The sequence below is a fragment of the Lynx rufus genome, unplaced genomic scaffold, assembly GCF_022079265.1.
Source record: "Lynx rufus isolate CCGP_SWC_20201006 ecotype Redwood Valley unplaced genomic scaffold, mLynRuf1.p SCAF_4, whole genome shotgun sequence".
In the NCBI taxonomy this organism is placed as follows: Eukaryota; Metazoa; Chordata; class Mammalia; order Carnivora; family Felidae; genus Lynx; species Lynx rufus.
Window position 1 is genome coordinate 83,549,116 of NW_025814856.1, and position 20,517 is coordinate 83,569,632.

The following is a 20,517-nucleotide window of genomic DNA, read 5'->3' on the forward strand; positions in this document are numbered from 1 at the left end:
AAAACCTCATTCTTTCATGATAAAAGGTCTTAACAATTTGGGCATAGAAGAAATGGACCTCAACATAACGGACAAGCCTTCAGTCACTTAATGATGAATGGTTGAAAATTTTTTCTGTCAGATCAGGAATAATACAAGGGTGCTGTTCCCATTACTTCAATTAACATCGTAAGAGAAGTTGTAGCCAGAACAATTAGGCAAGAAAAATAAATGAAAGGCATTCAAATCAGAAAAGAAACAAAACTGTCTCTGTTTGCAGATGATATAACCTTATATAGTGAAAACCCTAAAGATTGCACCAAAAATATGGTTATAATTAATCAACAATTCTGTAAAGTTGCAGGATACAGAAATAACAAATAGGAATCAGTTGCATTTCTATACACTAACAACGAATTATCTGAAAAAGAAATAAAGAAAATAATGCCATTTACAATAGAATAAAAAACAATGAAATTCTAAAGAATAAATTTAAGAAGATGAAAGTTGTGTATACTGGAAATACAAGACTTTGATGGAAAAAAAATTGAAGAAGACACATAAAAATGGAAATATATCCTGTGTTTATGTATCAGAAGAACTAATATTGTTAAAATGCGCATACTACCCAAAGTTATCTATAGATTCAATGCAATTGCTATCAAAATTCCAATGTCATTTTTCACAGACTAGAAAAACAATCCCAAAATTCATATGAAATCCTAATGACTTTGAATTTTTTTTTTTCAACGTTTATTTATTTTTGGGACAGAGAGAGACAGAGCATGAACGGGGGAGGGGCAGAGAGAGAGGGAGACACAGAATCGGAAGCAGGCTCCAGGCTCTGAGCCATCAGCCCAGAGCCTGACGCGGGGCTCGAACTCACGGACCGCGAGATCGTGACCTGGCTGAAGTCGGACGCTTAACTGACTGCGCCACCCAGGCGCCCCGAAATCCTAATGACTTTGAATAGCAAAAACAATCCAGAGAGAAAGAAAAACAAACAAACAAAAACCAAAAAAATCATATTTACTGATTTCAGACTAAATTACAAAGCTAACGCAATCAAAACAGAGTGGTACTGGCATAAAAAGAGACACACAGACTAATGGGATAGAATCCAGAGTCCAGAAATACACCCATACACTTACTGTCAACTAACATTTAATTAGAGACCTAAGAGTACTTAATGGGGCATGTACAGCTTCCTCAATAAATGATATTGAGAAAACTGGATATTCATATGCAGAAAAGTGAAATAGGACCTCTACCTTACACCACTCACAAAAATTAACTTGAAATAAATTAAAGACTTAAATGTAGGATCTAAAACCATAAAATTACTAGAAGAAAACATAGGAAAAACAGTTCACCTTGATCTTGGCAATGATTTTTTTGATTTAACACTAAAGCACATGCAACAAAATAAAATATAAACTAAGGGGACTATACCAAACTGAGCTTCTACATAGCAAAAGAAACAATGAATAAAATAAAAAAGGCAATCTACAGAATGGTAGAAAATATTTGGAAACCATTTATATGAAAAGGAGTTAACTTTCAAAATGTATTTAAGAAAAAGAAAAAGAAATGAGAAAAATTCAGTTAATAAACGGGCAAAGGATCTGAACAGACATTTTTCAAAACATGACATACAAATGACTAACAGGTACATGAAAAGGTACATCAGCTTTACATCATTCATCATAAGCACATGGATCAGAACCACAAGGATATATCATCTCATACCTGTTAGAATGTTTATTACCAAAAATATAAAGGATATCAAGTGTTGGCAAAGATGTAGAAAAAAGAGAACCTTTGAGCACTGTTGTTAGGGATATAAATTGGTACAGCCACTATGGAAAACATATGGAGGCTCCTCAAAAAATTAAAAAAAGAACCACCATATGATCTTGCAATTCCATTTTTGGATATATATCTGAAGGAAAGTGAATCACTACTGAAAGAGGTATCTGCCCTCCTATGTTCCTTGCAGCTTTATTCACAATCACCAACAAATGGAAACAATATGTCCCATCTGTTTGTCCATCAATGGATGAAGGGATAAAGAAAATGTACATACACCATGGCATATTTTTTCAGCTATAAGGACATTCTGCAATAGATGGACCTTGAGGGCATTATGCATAAGCTAGACAGAGAGACACAAATACTGTATGATCACATATATGAAATCTAAAACCTTCTCTTCCCCCAAACTTATAGAAACAGAGTAGAATGGAAGGCTAGGTAATGGAAGAAATGGTAAGATGCTGCCCAAAAGGAAAAAAACTTCTAGTTATAAGATGAATTAGCAATTGTAAATAGGATTTACAATTGCACCAAAACCCATAAGATACTTAGGAATAAACCTAATCAAAGAGGTAAAATATCCATATGCTAAAAACTATAGAAAACTTATGAAAGAAACTGAAGAAGATACAAAGACAGGGAAAAACATTTCATGGTCATGGATTGGAAGAACAAATATTGCCAAAATGTTGATACTACCCAAAGTAATCTACACATTCAATGTACCCCCTACCAAAACAACACCAGCATTCTTCACAGAGCTAGAACAAACAATCCTAAAATTTGTATGAAACTAGAAAAGACCCTGAATAGCCAAAGCAATCCTGAAAAAGAAAACCAAAGCTGGAGGCATCACAATTCTGGACTTCAAGTTGTATTACAAAGCTGTAATCATTGAGGCAGTATGGTATGGGCACCAAAACAGACGCATAGATCAATGGAATACAATAGAGAACCCAGAAATGGGCCCACAAATATATGGTCAACTAATCTTTGACAAAACAGGAAAGAGCATCCAATGGAAAAAAGAGTTATCTTCAGCAAATGGTGCTGAGAAAAGTAGACAGCAATATGCCGAAGAATGAACCTAGATCACTTTCTTACACCATACACAAAAATAAATTCAAAATGGGTGAAAGATCTACATGTAAGACAGGAAACCATCAAAATCCTACAGGAGAAAATAGACAGCAACCTCTTTGACCTCAGCTACAACAACTTCTTACTTGACATGTCTCCAAAGGCAAGGGAAATAAAATAAAAAAATAAACTACTGGGACCTCATCAAGATAAAAAGCTTCTGCATAGTGAAGGAAACAATCCACAAAACAAAAGGCAATCGACGGAATGGGAGAAGATATTTGCAAAGGACATATCGGATAAAGGGTTAGCATCCAAGATCTATAAATATGTACCAAAGTTAACTGCCCCCAAAATAATTAATCCAGTAAAGAAACAGACACTTTTCCAAGGACTTCCAGATGGCTAACAGAGAGATGAAAAGATGCTCAACGTCACTCATCATCAGGGAAATACAAATCAAAACCACAATGAGATACTACCGCACACCTGTCAGAATGGCTAAAATTAACTCAAGCAACAACAGATGTTGGCGAGGATGTGGAGAAAGCGGAACCCTTTTGCACTGTTGGTAGGAATGCAACCTGGTGCAGCTACTCTGGAAAACAGTATGGAGGTTCCTCAAAAAAATTAAAAATAGAACTACCATATGACCCAGCAATTGCACTACTAGGTATTTATCCAAAGGTTAAAAAAATGCTGATTCAAAGGGGCACATGCACCCCAATGTTTATAGCAGTGCTATCAACAAAACCAAATTATGGAAAGAGCCCAAATGTCCATTGACTGATGAATGGATAAAGAAGATGTGGTATATATATATATATATATATATATATATATATATATATATATACACACACACACACACACAGTGGAATACTACTTGGTGATAAAAAAGAACGAAATCTTGCCATTTGCAACAACGTGGATGGAACTAGAGTGTATTATGCTAAGTGAAATAAGTCAGTTGGAGAAAGACAAATATATGATTTCACTCATATCTGTAATTTAAGAAACAAAACAGATGTACATAGGGGAAGGGAAGAAAAAATAAGATAAAGAGAGGGAGGCAAACCATAAGAGACTCTTAAATACAGAGAACAAACTGAAGGTTGCTGGAGGGGAGGTGGGTGGGGGGGATAGGTTAAACGGGTGATGGGCATTAAGGAAGGCACTTTTAAGGATGAGCACTGGGTGTCATATGTAAGAGATGATTCACTGGGTTCTACTCCTGAAACCAAAACTACACTGTATGGTAACTAACTTGAATGTAAGTAAAAAAATAAGATGAATTAGCACTGGAGATATAATGTACAACATGGTGATTATAGTTAATAGTATTATTATATGTTATACTTGAAAGTTGCTAAGAGAGTAAATCTTAATGTTCTCATCCTCACATCCACCACACAAGGTAATTATATGAGTTGTCAGATGTATCAGCTGAGTTTATTGTGTTAATCATTTCACAATGTATTTGTGCATCAAATGATCATGTTGTATATCTTAGACTTATACAATTTAATACGTCAATTATATATCAATAAATTTGGGGAAAAACACATATGTAAAATGTGTTTTTGTGTTTCCAAGCATGGAGAGTATCTTAGTTATCTTTTTTTGGATATATAACTGAAATTTTCTGTAACATAGAAATGTCAACTTTGAAATTTGCTGAGACTTTCTCTACAGACTACCATGTACTTAATATCTGTAAAGTATTCTGTGTGCTTGAGAAGTGTATTTTCCATCTAAGTGCAGTGTTTATATGAGGCTTTTGATTCAAGATTATGATTTCTGTTATTCAAATATTTCTTCTTATTTTTTCTGTTTAATATATTGAGTAATAAGAGAGGTACATGAAGTAATACACTTAGTAAAGCTTTCAAATTTACTTTTCAGATTTGTAATTTTTTTCCTTCATATATAAGTTGAAGGTATGTTACCAAATGCATATAAATTTAGAACTGTTATATAACTTCCTCATTAGTGAAAGCTTCTATTTATATATATAATACTTATATATATATATAAATTGTAATGCTTATATATAAATTTATATATAAATATTTTAAAATAAGGTAGGGAATATCAATCTACTTAATATTAAGGCTTAGTATCAGTACAGTATTCAAGTCATGATGGTTCTCTCTTGACAGATCAATGGAACCCAAAGGATTTATTGAAAAGTTGCACACACAATTCAGTGGAGGAAAGATAGCCTTTTCACCAAATGGTGTTAGAGTAAGTGGATATCCATAGACAATAATAATAATAATAATAATAATTTAGAAACCTCAACCCAGCCCTTACACCTTATACAAAAATTATTTCAAAATAGATCACCAGACTTAAAGGTAAAATGTTAAAGTATACAGTTTAGGAGAAAACATGAGAAAATCTTTAGCATCTAGAGCTTGGTGAAGAGTTTAGACTTGATACTGAAAGCATGTTTCACAAAAGGAAAAACTGATAAATTAGGTAAATCAATAAAAATCGATAAATTTGTATTCATCAAAATTAAAAACATTTTCTCTGCAAAAGACCCTGTTAAGGGGATAAAAAAAAATTATAGACTAGGAGGAGTACCTGGGTGGTTCACTTGAATTTGGCTCAGGTCATGATCCCAGGGTTGTGGGATCCAGCCCCACGTCGGGCTCCATGCTGAGTGTGGAGCCTGCCTGGCATTCTCTCTCTCTCTCTCTCTCTCTCTCTCTCTCTCTCTCTCTCCTCCTCCTCCCCCCTCCCACTTGCATGTGCTCTCTCTCTTTAAACAAACAAATAATCCAACAAAAATTATTGATAGGGAGATAATGTTTGTAAACAACTTCTGATAAAGGGACATAATTATTACATTTACTATGTGTAAATAACCTCAAAACTGAATTTGAAAAATAATTAATCTAATTAAAAATTGGGCAAAAGACATTATCACACATGCCACCAAAAAGGACACACAAATGACAAATAATCACATGAAAATATGTTCAATATCATTAGCCATTAGGGAAATACAAATTAAAACCAAAATGAAATATCATTACATATCTATCAAAATGACCAAAATAAAAATTAGTCCTAACACCAAATGCTGGCAAGGATATAGAGAAAAACGGTTCATTGCTTATGGGAAGTTAAAGGGTATAGCCACTCTAGAAAATAGTTTGGGTGTTTATTCTAAAACTAAAAATATTCTTTCCAAAAAACCTAACAACTGCATTCTTGAGCTTTTTCCCAGAGAAGAGACCTCAGTTCATGCAAAAACCTGTGTACAAATGTTTGTAGCAGCTCTGTTCATATTAACCAAGAACTGGAATCAACCCAAATGTCCCTCAGTGGGTATATGCTTAAACAAACATTGGTAAATAAAAAGTAGCAAACTATTGACCACATATTTGAATGGGTTTAAATGTAATTAAATGGAGTGGAAAAAGTCAATCTCAAAACTTTACACAATGTATGATTCTATTTATATAACATTTTTAAAAAGTTTATTGAATTATATTGAGAGAGAGAGAGAGAGAGAGAGAGAGAGAGAACAAGCAGGGAAGGGCAGAGATAGAAGGAGAGATAGAATCTCAAGCAGGCTCAGCTCTGTCAGCACAGAGCCCAATGCAGGGCTCGAACTCACAAACCATGAGATCATGACCTGAGCCTAAACCAAGAGTCAGATGCTTAACTGAGCCAACCAAGTGCCCCTATATAACATTTTTGAAATAACAAAGAAGTTGACACGGAGAAAAGATTAGTGGTTGTTAAGGGTTAGAGATTGTGCAGTGGGAGGGAATGGGTATGGATATAAAGTAATAGCATGAGGGAGTCTTGTGGGTTGGAAGAGTTCTGAATCTTGATTATGGCATAGTCACATGTAACTACACATGTGACATAAGTGCGTGAAAATACACACACATACACACACACAAGTACTTGCATAATTGGTGAAATCTGAACAAGTTCTGTGGATTGTACCAATATCAACTTCCTGATTTTGATAAAGTATTATATTTATATAAAATGTTAACATTGGGTATCCTTGTTAGGGGTGTTTAGGACCTCCCTGTACATTCCTTTGTAACTTCCTGTGAATTTACAAATATTTCAAAATAAAAAGATTTTGAAAAGTTGTATTTACAATATTTTGAGGGGCGCCTGGGTGGGTCAGTTGGTTGGGCGGCCGACTTTGACTCAGGTCATGATCTCACTCTGTGCTGGCAGCTCAGAGCCTGCAGCCTACTTCAGATTCTGTGTCTTCCTCTCTCTCTACCCCTCCCCTGCTCATGCTCTGTGTCTCTCTGTCTCTCAATAATAAATAAATGTTAAAGAAAAAAATAAAAAATAAATAAAAAATAAAAAAATATTCTGAAATTATTTTGCTACTGTACAGAACAAGCAGATTTGATGATGTCAATATTATTTTCAAACTTGTATGCTTTAAGCACTAAAGATAAGCCATAACTCATTCCTAAACATAAAAGTGACTTGAGCAATCAAGAACAGAGGACAGAATTTTATAATCCTTCCATAGGTACTACTTTATAGCCATGATAAAGATTGAAGGGAGAAGGGAGAAATACATAAATAATTAGTGCAAAAATGATAGTCAAAATATTTAACAACTTTTATGGTCTGGACACTAACCAATCAGAGTAGAGTAGGATCAATTAGAACAGATGTCAGCCATAAATGGCAGAATTTGGTATCGGCGTGAGGCAGTGGAATATCCAACTGATATGATTTATTTTGGTTTGATTTTATTATTTCCTCCGCAAAAGATTTATATTCCTAAAGTGTTGGATTTCTTATACTGGAAAGGGTACTATGTCATTGGATGAAGCATACCTCAAAGTGCTGCTATAAAATATCATGACTAATATGAATAATTATCAGTTAGCAAAATAAGAACTACTTGTATTAAGATATTTGAAATTTCCTCAATTTTTTTTACAAAGCACCCTAAATATCAGTTTAAAAACAAGTAACATTGAAATTAGTTTGCTCATAATATTTAAAGATAGGAGTTTAACATATAAATGACTTTTCAATTTTAAGTTTTTGTATCTGGATAGTTAATATATTTGGAGTCTGTTTTTCTGAACTTTTCCTAGTGGAAAAATTTCAAGGTGCTTTATAAACATAATCTTGGTAGGTTTATCAGATTAGGAAAACAAATATTCAAAGATGAAATTGATTTGGTCCCATTTATTCTTGAGAAATTAAGATTACTAATTATCAATACAAATTTAATGAGACAACAGGCCAAAGCCACTATTTAAAAAAAGAAATAAACTATGTACTCTAGAACAGAATGTGAACTATGCAAATAAAAGTATGAGTTTCTAATCTGTGTGACGGTTAAGAAATTCACTTAAGAAATGACCTAAAACTACATACAGATGGCTAACAGACATGTGAAAACATGCTCAACATCAATTATCATCAGGGAAATATGAATCAAAACTACAACCAGATATCACCTCACACCTTCCAGAATGGCTAAAATTAACAACACAGGAAGCAACAGACGTTGGAGAGGATGCAGAGAAAGGGGAACCCTCTTACATTGTTGGTAGGAATGCAGACTGGTGTAGCCACTCTGGAAAACAGTATGGAGGTTCCACAAAAAGTTAAAAATAGAACTACCCTACAATACAGCAATTGCACTACTGGGTAGTTACTCAAAGGATTCAAAAATACCAAATGGAAGGGACACATACACCCCGATGTTTATAGCAGTATTATCAACAATAGCCAAATTATGGAAAGAGCCCAAATGTCCATTGACTGAAGAATGGATAAAGAACTGGTGTGTGTGTGTGTGTATAGAATATTAATATATATAAATTTATCATATATAATGGAATATTATTCAGTCATCAAAAGTGAAATCTTGACATTTGCAATGACATGGATAGCACTAGAGTATTATGCCAAGTGAAATAAGTCACTCAGAGAAAGACAAATACCATATGATTTCACTCACATGTGGTATTTAAGAAACAAAACAGGTGAACATAGGGGGGAAAAAGAGAGAGGCAAACCAGAAGACAGACTCTTAACTATTGAGAATGAACTAAGGGTTGCTGGAGGGGAGGTGGGCAGGAGGATGGGTTAAGTGCATAATGAGTATTAAGGAGGTCACTTGTGATGAATATTGGGTGTTGTATGTAATTGATGAATCACTAAATTTTACACCCGGAACTAATATCACACTGTATGTTAACTGGAATTTAAATAAAAAACTTAAAAAAGAAAAAAAAAAGAAATGACCTAAAACAAATTAATGTTTTCTATTATTTTAGGAGGCAACCTCCTTCTCCTGAATAAAAAATTCACTTAATAAATATTACAACACATAGCTTATGCTGTCTTCATTCATGAGCATTTTGGACACCATTTTTTTTAAAGATTAAGTAATATCTCAAAACTTTACTTAATGCCGATGGAAATGCAGTTCTCATGTAGGCAACCAGGTGAAGATTATGTGATTTTTGTTTTATAGTAACATGACAAAACTCCTTTATAAGTCATAGACATAGAATATAAGAACTAAGCCACCCAGTTTGTACAGCTGTGATTACAACTTTGGGAGCATTTAAAGCCATTCTAACAGAATGGAGAGGGACAAGCTCCAATCTATTGATATTAGGCTGGAATTAGGTAGGTGGATAATTTTAGCCTACGTGGGTTGTCTATTTCCATCTCTCCAGGACACTAGAGTAACTAAAGGCTCTTAAGGTAGACCAACTATTCTGAATTCTTCCCCTTGTCTTCTATGAGGCTAATTCGTTGGCTTAGAACACACCAGAAGGAAAAGAAAGGAGCAGTTACTGAGAGCCTGTGGTTCCATAAACACTGTCCCTCTTATATGTGTAACTAAATCAGCATGAAACAGATATCCTTCCCATTTTACAGGTAAAAAAGCCAAGGCTCTCAGAAATTAAGCATGTTGCCCAAGAACCCACAGATTTGTGTTTGGAATAGAGCCTTCCTAGACACCAAATTTCACACGATTTCCTCTCCTGAATGTGATAGTTTAATTACATTTCAGCTTTAAGGAAAGAATAGCCCTATAAGGTTTGAATCGCTTTTGATATTTCCCCTAGTTCAGTGATTCATGGGGGATGTGTCACCACTGGGATGTCTGTGATTGGAAATGTCTCAGGAGAAACCCCTTGGTACTAATTCTGATGGCCAAGGACAAATATGATGATGTTTTATGTACACAGTTCACTGATCTTGCATCCTAATTATTTAATAGTTAACTGCTGTTTCTGTGGTCTTATAAAAGACTATATTGGCTTGTTAAACAGCACTCTCCCAAATACTAATATTAGTATCTGGCAGTAGGTGGAGACTTTTTTCTGCTATGTAGACTGGTGCTAAAACTCTAAAAATGCAGAGTGATGACAAATGCACAGAATGGAGTGACTTCACTATTTTCAACTGTATTGTGAAAGACAGTATGCTTTCATGTTCAGTAGCAGTATTATTCAGTAGCAGCATTATCCTTCAAATAATAATCAAAACGATTGCTTTGGTGTCAATACAGCAAATGATTGTACAGAGCAACCTATGTTTCCCTTTCCCCCTTGATAACAATAAGAAATTTCATAGTTTTTTCGTTAGCCCAAGAACAATTTAAATCAGTTGATACCTCCCTTCCATCTTTTACTCAGCTTCTTCTTTTAATAGTTGACCAAGGAATTAACTTTACACACTGATGTAAACAAACCTAAAAATGCCAACGTGTACAGGTCCCTATCTATATCCACATGTACATATGTACATTTCTAATAGTATGCATGCATATACAACATCATGGGATTTAATTTTGAGAGAGTACAATGTTAATTATAATAATAATAAAGAATTTATGGTATGCAACCCAGTAAGGTGTGAAATGTTCACTTTAAAAATTACTGCACTAAAACTTGCTTCTAGGTAGATGGAGTGAGAAGCTTATAAGCCATGAGAACACATAGAAAATCTATACAAAATGCAAAAACTAAACATTTTAAAGAGAAACAACAGGTCTAAGATTCCAAAGAGGAGAAAAGTGGAGAGGCGAGGGAAGATTTTGCAGCTGATTTTGATTCTGGGCTGTGGGAAGGCTCTAGACTTGGTCTAGGTAGAAGGCCAAGGCTGGAGGTTAGGGAAACGAGCAGAACATGGAGGAGTCCTGAGGGACTGGAGTGACAAAATATATTCTCAAGAGATTTTAAACACACAACCCATTATCCCATGATAACATCTGTCAGATTAAGATGCTTCAAGGTCTAGGGGCAAAAAGCTAAGCAAAAACTCCTGAAATGCACCACAGATTTTTGGCAGTCTTGCAATACTAAGGAGAAAAAATATTTTTATTTTTACTTTTTTTAAGTTTATTTATTGATACTGAGAGAGGGAGGGCCCAACACAGAGCTCAAACTCAAGGCATGAGATCATGACCTGAGCCAAAATCAAGAGTTGACACTTGAGCTACCCAGGCGCCCAACTGAGCTACCCAGATGCTGAAAAACATTATTTTTAAAATATTGGAATTCGAGGGGCATCTGGGTGGCACAGTCAGTTGAATGTCCGACTTCGGCTCAGGTCATGATCTCACAGCTGGTGGGTTTAAGCCCCACATCGGGCTCTGTGCTGACAGCTAGGAGTCTGGAGCTGCTTCAGATTCTGTCTCCCTCTCTTTCTGCCCCTCCCCCGCTCATGCTCAGTCTCTCTCTCTCTCAAAATAAATAAACATTAAAAAAATATTAAAAATATTGCAATTTAAGATCTGCCAAGAGGAAAGCCCCACACGAACACACTAGGTCTGGGTTTGTCCTGTGGATCAAATTCAGTCTGCCCTTATTTTCTGTATGGTCTATAAATGAAGAACAATTTATATACTTTTAAATGGCTGCAAAACAAAACAACAAGAGAAACGAATTTTGAAACTCAAATTCTGAAACTATAGGAAACTCAAATTCTCTGTTCACGAGAAAAGCTTTATCAGAATACATCCATGCCCTTTATTTATATATTGATTTTGCCTTTTTGCACAATGAGTAGTTACCAGACAGGATGACCTGCAAAGCCTAAAATACAGGCTACCTGACCCTTTACAGAAAATGCTTGCCGACCTGCAATAGGCTATTCGTTGAAAACCCTGGGCAAACATCCTAAGAACAGGAACAAACCAGAGATAAATTGAGTCTTACCAAAACTCAACCCAACCTCCTACTGGCCCGACTCCAGACTGGATTAAGGAATCAGCTTCCACTCTATCTCACTGGCATAAGAAGGATAAATCTTTGCTGGAGAAAGATATTAGCATCTTGAGCCTCTATAATTTTTTAGACACATTTTACACACATTTCACCATTCAGAAAATGACTTTGTTTGGTCTGAGTGGAACCGTGATACGTGTAAGAAGCCTGACTTCAGTGGTGAGCGCAACAAAAATGCATTAACATCCAACATTGAAACATGCAATTTTAACCCATGTTTAAAAAAAAAGAAAGAAAAAGAAAACAGAAGTAACAGTATTATCTAGAAGCACTTTTCTTGGCAAGAAAACTTAAAATATGTGTCTGGAAAATACAGTATTCTAACTAATTAGATGTTAATTACCATTGTAAACCATTCCAATAATATATGGAATACAATCCAGAAATTATTCATTTTGTAGAGAATGAAAACAAATAGTAATTGACCAGTTATAAGTTATTGTGAACAACAAGACTGTATTCTAGGGCTTGGTTTTCAATGATATGTACTCTACAGACACTGGCATCATATTTTAGGTATCTACCATCCTGAGAAGCAGACAAGTGCAGATGTGGGAAAAACTGGTAACACTGGAATACTATAATTATGCAATGTCTTTATGTCCACATCTCTCCCAGAATTTTTAAATTTCATTTTAATAGCTTTTTCTAATGAAAAGAATAACTCAAAGGAACGAGAGAGCTGAGAAGTTCAATATGTCAAAGAAGTGCAAATCGTTAAACTCATTTTAGTTAGGACATACTAAGGCTTTACATCTGTGGCAAAAGTAAATAGTAACTTCCATATATAACAGATCAGGCCATTTTAATTTATAACCTATCACAATTTGCAGCACATGCCTTACTGTTGTCAATGAAATATACAACCTAATGGTGCTCGAAAATCCAGGACACATAATAATTTTATGTGATTCAACCACCTGCAGTGGCACTATCACACAGAAGGCACACAGATATAGCTATGACTATAAAATATAACATAGATAGTGATTAAAAACTGGATATTTATGCATCAAAATATGTACACACAAATTGTATACTGTAATTTTTAATTTAACTCAGTGTATAATTAGCTTGTGAACAGTTATCTAATAGAAATGAACAATGCCAGCATAATATTACCTGAGAGTGCCAGAATTAACATTAAAAGAAAAGGACTTTTAGAATTAGAGAATTTTTAAAAGGTGGACTTTTTAAAAACTTTTTTGAAAGTTTAAATTCTCCTCATCACTTTCTCCACCTTTAAGAACTCCTCAATGATAGATGCGTCTGAACAGGGCTCTGATAGCTTGATGAGATAAAGGCTTGATTGTGGTCAAATAATAAATCATCAGGAGAGTATGCTATTTATCATTTTAGCTAAACTTGAAGTGTTCTTTTAGCATTAAACTCGATATCTTCAAAAATTATAAGTATTATCTATAACAGACTTCATCTAGATAATTTACTAATTTCAAAACAAGGGTTACACTCATGTAATCCTCAAGATTGTTTAAAAGCATTCTTCACATACATGAGAACAGTCAATTTCTAAGCAAGTTAATATTATTACATTGCAAACTAGAAAATACTAAGGATAACCCAGGACATTCATACAATTGGCTATTTTATTTAAATGTTTGATTAAAAGAAAGTAGCCATGTGTATGTATAGATCTTAATAACTAGCAGAATAACTAGCCTCTGAACACAAAAATCCATATCATTTATAGTTCCACAATAGTGTTTCTCTATACATCATGTTTGATTCCAGTGAAAAGATCAGAGTCCTCAGAGAGACATACTGCAAACAAAAAGTCCTTAGAAGGTGGTGGAAAGTCAGGCCAGGAGTCAAAGAGAACCAACAGAGATGACAGAGATGTGATATCCGGCACAGTCTCCTCAGAGAGAAAAAGGAAAACCACATGGCACTGTTGAAATGCCGCGTTAATTCTCTCTCCTATCTGAGCATTAAATATTACATCTTTAAAATTGGTTCAACTAGATTATTGCTTCTTTGGATGAGACCCTCCTTTAAGAAACACAAACATTCTCAAAGTGCAACGCCGAAACATCATAAAAACTTAATAACCTACCATTTTCTTTGCACTCTTCTGGAGGTTTAGCCTTTTTCGCAAGTCGTGGATCCAGCCATGATGTTGTCTTTGTGTTATGGCTGAAAAGAAAAGAGATCACTCTGAACAGACACATACTGAAAGGAATCAAGTTTATTCCTTAAAAAAAAGGTGGGGGTGTTAGTCCAACAAAATTGCAATCGATACACTTAATTTGCTTACTGGTTCTAAGTAGCCCTGAAGGAGGTGTAAGAGTAATTGTGCAAGGCAGCTGTAAATTTGGCAACCTCAGCTCCCTGTCCTCAAAGCAGCTATTTTTATTAAAATCAACTAGAATGTTGCCAAGTTAACCTCATTGAAAATGCAGAACTCATCCAGAGCAAAAGGAATTTATTACAAATACAGGATTCTCCAGTTGGAAGAGCACAGTTCGCAGGCTCTGATACTGTTTCCTCACTTTTGCAAAATAATTATTTTCATCCTAAACCTGCCCTTTTCATAAATAGTTGTTTTGTTACTCCTTAACTACCAAGCTGGCACAGGCAGTATAAAAGTGATGAAAATTACAGCATGTTCTTGGGATGCCTACATTTTCTCAAAAAGTGATTAATAGCAATTGCATTAACCCATATTTAGCTGTCTTCCATCTAAATACTTCCAACCCAGCTAGGAAGGTAGAGGATAAAAATGTCTGTATTCTAACATTTCTGGAATGGAATTTCTGGTAATTAATGGTCATTTTAATGACATTTTTGTTTTGAAAAAGGAAAGTTTTCTGGGAAGTCTTCTGTCAGAAATTTTAAAAACAGACGTTTTTAGAGCAATGTTTCTTAAAGAGGTCCTACAATCACCTGCATTGGAATCACCTGGTGATTAACAATACCTCTTCTGGGTCTTCATAGAACTACCAAATCAGAATCTTATTGGCAAGCGCTCCAGGTGATTTTTATGCATATTAAAATTTGAGAACCCCTGAAAAGCTCAAAACTGCTCTTTGGAGCTAAAATCTTGACTGGGTACAGCTGTCTCAAATGATCTCATCTACCAATGGATGGATTATCAAGGATGTGACATTTGCGAGGGCTTCAGAAAAAGAACGAACAAAGTCACAGGTGTGGAAAGTTTGAGGTTTATACAAGGAAGAGTCAAAGGGCCAATAAATGTAACATGAAAGAGAAAAGTAAAAAATCCTTTAGAAATAGAAATTAAAGCTGGATAATAGGAATATTTGAACACAACTGTAAGAAAGTCAGGTGATAACGATGAAAATCAAATAACAGCTTCACATATATTTTCTCTCTCTTCATTGAAATTTAACCATGTTTCTCATTGTGTCAGAGCCATAAGTGTTAGCTAGATAACCAGATGAACAAATCTCCACTTAAAGCAAAGGTCAGAAAATTCTCCCAGGCAGTTTACTTAATAGCAAACTTCTAGAGCCCAGGTGTCTATCTCATGAAGATAATTTCAAGGCAGGGAGGAAGAAAAGGAGGAGGCAAGCTGGGCAGTGGGGAAGCAAGTCCAAGGTGTTTCTGCATATGTTTTTTTTGACAAACATCCTGTCTATGTACAGAGCCATCGTCTGATTTGAAAACTGAGACATGGGTCATGAGGTCTCCGTTCTTGAAGAAGATTCCCTTTTATTTCTGACTTTCATGTGTAGTAAAGAGAAAATACTCTCCCTCACTTTCTTCACATTTAGGAACTCCACCATGATTGATGCCTCTAAGCAGGGCTCTAATAATTTGATCAGATAAAGGCTGTGAATTTGGTCAAATTATAAATCATCAGGAGAGTGTGCTAGCTTCTGTTTTCTCCCAATTTGACCTTTGTAAAGTCTGACGGTGCTTTATTATAGTGTCAGAAGCAACTAAAGTATTGTAGACACTTTTATCTCATTCTGGTCCTCATTTATAGTCATGGACTATCATCTAGTCTTTTCCTCTGAACTAAAGACACCCATGGAAGGAGACTGTGATTACCCCAAATATGATAACGGACTGAGTTCAGTGTTTGCTGCTCCCATTTTGAAAAAGACAAATTCACTTTAAAAAATATTCTTATAGAGATGCCTTCAATTCAGTGTGTGTGTGTGTGTGCGTGCGTGCGCGCGCATGCACGCGCATGCATAATGTGTATTGTTTGCTCATGTTTATGTGTTTATGTGTTAGAGAGAAATATTGGGAAGTGGCCAAGGAAAATAAATTTCCCTTCTTTTTCCACACATTTGCTTCTTCGAAATCCTTCCTCCATTATGGATAAAAGTCATTTATTTCTAAGTGTGTAAGACAAATTCACAAAAGCAAACACGTCTATGGTGAAGTATTAAGGAGCCATTACTAAGCCATTACAGGAAGTCAAATTACCATTTCTATATCACACCACCATCGGTCTCAAATACTGGCTAATTTTGTAGAAAACTGTGAGTTTCCTAGCTTTCCTGAGTTTCTACAAAGCATTTCATTACAGGATGATTTCTTTGAGGTTGAACTAGCATTAATGGTATATCACTTTAATACATTTTGGCAGATGGAGTCTCTTATAGTTAACGGCATTTTTAGCTGATCGTCTGAAGTGATTCTGAAAGAAATGTGGGTAGCAGTCTTAAACATCACATGAAGATACAGTGCAGTGTTTTTCAATACTGACTCTCCCCAGCCTTGTAATTTGCGTGCTTCTTCAAGATCACTTACAAAGGGGATATTTTTAATGCATTTGGGAGACAACAGAACAAGTGGCTTTTCTACTTCCCTTAAATTATATATTTTTAACCTCAACAATTACCTTTGAAGATAGGATTAAACATTGGACAGGAAACAGTGTACTAAATGGGATCACTGAGGGACTTTTCACAATCTACATACCACGTTTCCTCAAGTTTGAGGATATGATTTCCTTTTACTTCTACTGCTAAAGTAGATTCAAACAGGACATCAGTTTTCTGTGTCTATCAAATTGTGTGGAACACAAATGACAAGACGGTAAGAAGCTAATCTTATATAATCTTATATTCTGATACTAGTTTCTTTAACAGAGACACATACACACATATATGCTGCATTTGCAAAGAACTTTTTTTCCCCCTAGCTGGGGAATGGAACAAATATTTTCTAGGAATGTTGAATCATAATATCCTACTACTGTATGTATTTTTATGGATATAGTTAATGTAATGATCATGAAAATTGAGAGATTAAGTGAATGCAAGTCAGTAGCTATTCAAGTTCAATCAATGCCATATTAAAAAAATCTGGATAAAAACCTTAATAAATGGTTTACCCAAACTTTTCCCTGATGTTAAATCATATAATAAATCTATCTGGAGGAGTGGAACAAGCCAGAAGTGGAATTTCATTCAACTCCGTAATTCTAGTTTAAATTTGTAACAGAATGGTCTTGAAGATGTGATAGGCTGACTTATAATGAATTAGAGATTTCTGTATTTTTTTGTAAGTTTAACCTTTGACAAACTGACAAAAGCAGCAGGTTAAATAATAACATCTTATCTTCCTGGGGAAACATTCTTCTCACACAGAAAATGCTTCACCTCGACAGCAAAAGCCACTGACATTATGGTGCATACACCTTGAAAAGTTATTATCTTGCAACATTTCCTGATTGTCTACTTGGTCAGGGACTGTACTAGAACTTTCATACTCATTACCTCATTTAATGCTAATGAGCCTTTTTGGCTACAGATTTTTAACTCCATTTTTATAGACAGAGAAACAAAAGTTCAGAGAAGGTAAGCAACTTGCCCAAGGTTATGAAGCTAGTATGTGAAACCAAAAGAGGTAGCATTAAACCCAGATATATCTGATTCCCAAGTCCAAGTTCCTTTTTCTTTAAGTTTATTTATTAAAAATTTTTAAATGTTTATTTAATTTTGAGAGAGAGAGAGAGCAAGTGAAGGAGGGTCCAAGAGAGAGGGAGACACAGAATCTGAAGCAGGCTCCAGGCTCTGAGCTGTCAGCACAGAGCCCGATGCAGGGCTCGAACTCACAAGCCATGAGTTCATAACCTGAGCCAAAGCTGGGCGCTTAACTGACTGAGCCACCCAGGTGCCCCTATTTTTGAGAGAAAATTATTTTTGAGAGAAAGAGTGAGTTTGAGCAGGGGAGGGGCAGAGAGACAGGGAGAGAGAGAATTCCAAGCAGGCTCTACACTGTAAGTGCCGAGCCCCATGTGGAGATCAATCTCACAAATTGTGAGATTGTGATCTGAGCTGAAATCAAGAGTCAGATGCTTAACTGACTGAGCAACGTAGATGTCCCCCCACGTCCAAGTTTCTTATGCTCTGAAACCAGAGGCATACTAAACCTAACATTTTGCTTTTTACACTGAATTGCTTTATCTCCCTCCCTTGGAGAATAGTCAAAGACCTTTTTTTCTCAGAGCCTTTGCCAATAGTTAGGTAGTGGAGACATTTATCTCCTGTTTGAGGATAGTAATCACGACCTCAGAACCTTTGTGTTGAATGCCTTGTACTTAGTAGGTATTATATTAAATTGCAGGTGCCTAGAGATGAAAGAGAGAACTTGTGACTGAGGAGGCACAGATAATATCACTGAAAACATTTTTTTCCTTATAAACTTGAATTTTCCATTCAGATCACTTTCAAGTCAAATGTTCTCCATTCAAATATGAATATTTTTCCAGGGGGAACTAAGCTGGTGCCATAGTAAGAGGACCCTAGGCTTGTCTATCCCTCAAACGTAACTAGATAACTATCAAATAATCCTAAATACCTCAGAAATCAACCTGAATATTTTCCCTAAAGTCTTAAAATTCCTGATTTATATAATCTACATATAAATATTAGGTAATGGAAGCTATACTAAAGAATTAGGTTAACAAAACTGCTATCAAATGGGTGGAGTGTTTTCATATACATCATGCCACACTCTGTCGTCCATTCCATTCTTTCATTATATTTTCCCAGACTATAAGCCCTTATCAGTTTCTTATTATACATTAGGTGGATCCTTAAGGGTGATCCAATCTAAACATGTCTGTAAGACATATCCTCCTTCTATTCATCTTCTCTCTATTTCCTTTTCCGCTCCTCTGTCCTACTTTTATATTGCCACCTAGATCAAAATAATGTTTTCTTTCTTTCTTTCTTTCTTTCTTTCTTTCTTCTTTCTTTCTTTCTTTCTTTCTTTCTTTCTTTCTCTTTTTTCTTTCTTTCTTTCTCCTTTCTTTTTCTTTCTCTCTCTCTTTCTTTTCTTTCTCTTCTTTTCTTTTCTTTTCTTTTCTTTCCTTTTCTTTTCTTTTCTTTTCTTTTCTTCTTTTTTATAAAGAGCACAAGAGAGAGTATGCTCAAGACAGCACAAGTGCGGAAGGGGCAGAGGAAAAGAGAGAATCTCACACAGGCTCCACAATCAGCACAGAGCCTGACGCAGTGCTTGTTCTCACCATTGTCAGATCATGATCTCAGCCAAAATCAAGACCCAGAAGCTCAACTGACTGACCCACCCAGGTGCCTCTAAAATAACGTTTTCTTTTTTTTTTCTTTTTTCTTTTTTTTCTTTTTTTTTATATATATGAAATTTATTGACAAATTGGTTTCTATACAACACCCAGTGCTCATCCCAAAAGGTGCCCTCCTCAATACCCATCATAAAATAACGTTTTCAATACTGCACAGATGTTAGATGATGTTTCACTAACTGAAATTTTATTAGTGGAATAAAAAACTTCTATTATGAAACATACTCCTTTGTTGCATTTTCTCTAAAAATATTAACAGACTTAAAACAGTTATAAAACACTGAATTTAAAAAAGCCTCCTACAGGGGTGCCTTGGTGGCTCAGTCAATTAAGCATGTGACTCTTGGTTTTGGCTCTAGTCATGATCTCATGGTTTGTGGGACTGAGCCCCAAGTGGGGCTCTGCCCTGAGCTCAGAGCCTGCTTGGGATTCTCTCTCTCACTTTCTCTCTGCCCCTCCCCCACTCATTCCTTCTTCCTCTCTTTCACTCAAAATAAGTAAATAAACATCAATTTTAAAAAAAAAATAAGTAAAAATTCCTCCTACAAAGCCGATTCTGAATCATAGCCTTTAACTGAATTATAACTTTAACTTTACATAGTCAAAATGTATTTTCACCTGGGGAATACTGTATTAGAAGAATAATCAGAGATTGAAGTGAATGATATTTGACTGCATGAAGCATAATCTTTTGAACAAGGTTTAAACAAGGTCCAGGTAAATATTTTATTGTCTATTGGACAGTTCAAAATGTGTTTGGATGTTGAAGTTTCAATAGCAGGTGTCATACAGGTTCAGAGACAATAATCACAGAGATTACTGACT

At 35.3% G+C, this 20,517-nt stretch overlaps 1 protein-coding gene across 2 annotated transcripts in view; it reads right to left on the reverse strand.

Moving 5' to 3' along the window:
* Positions 1-20,517, reverse strand: part of MAGI2 (membrane associated guanylate kinase, WW and PDZ domain containing 2) — a 1,354,570-nt gene that overhangs the window by 456,836 nt on the left and 877,217 nt on the right. For both annotated transcript variants that reach the window (XM_047096111.1, XM_047096110.1), the window contains exon 6: positions 14,221-14,300. In XM_047096111.1, coding sequence (XP_046952067.1) covers positions 14,221-14,300 — 80 coding nt within the window. The remainder of the gene's footprint in view (positions 1-14,220; positions 14,301-20,517) is intronic.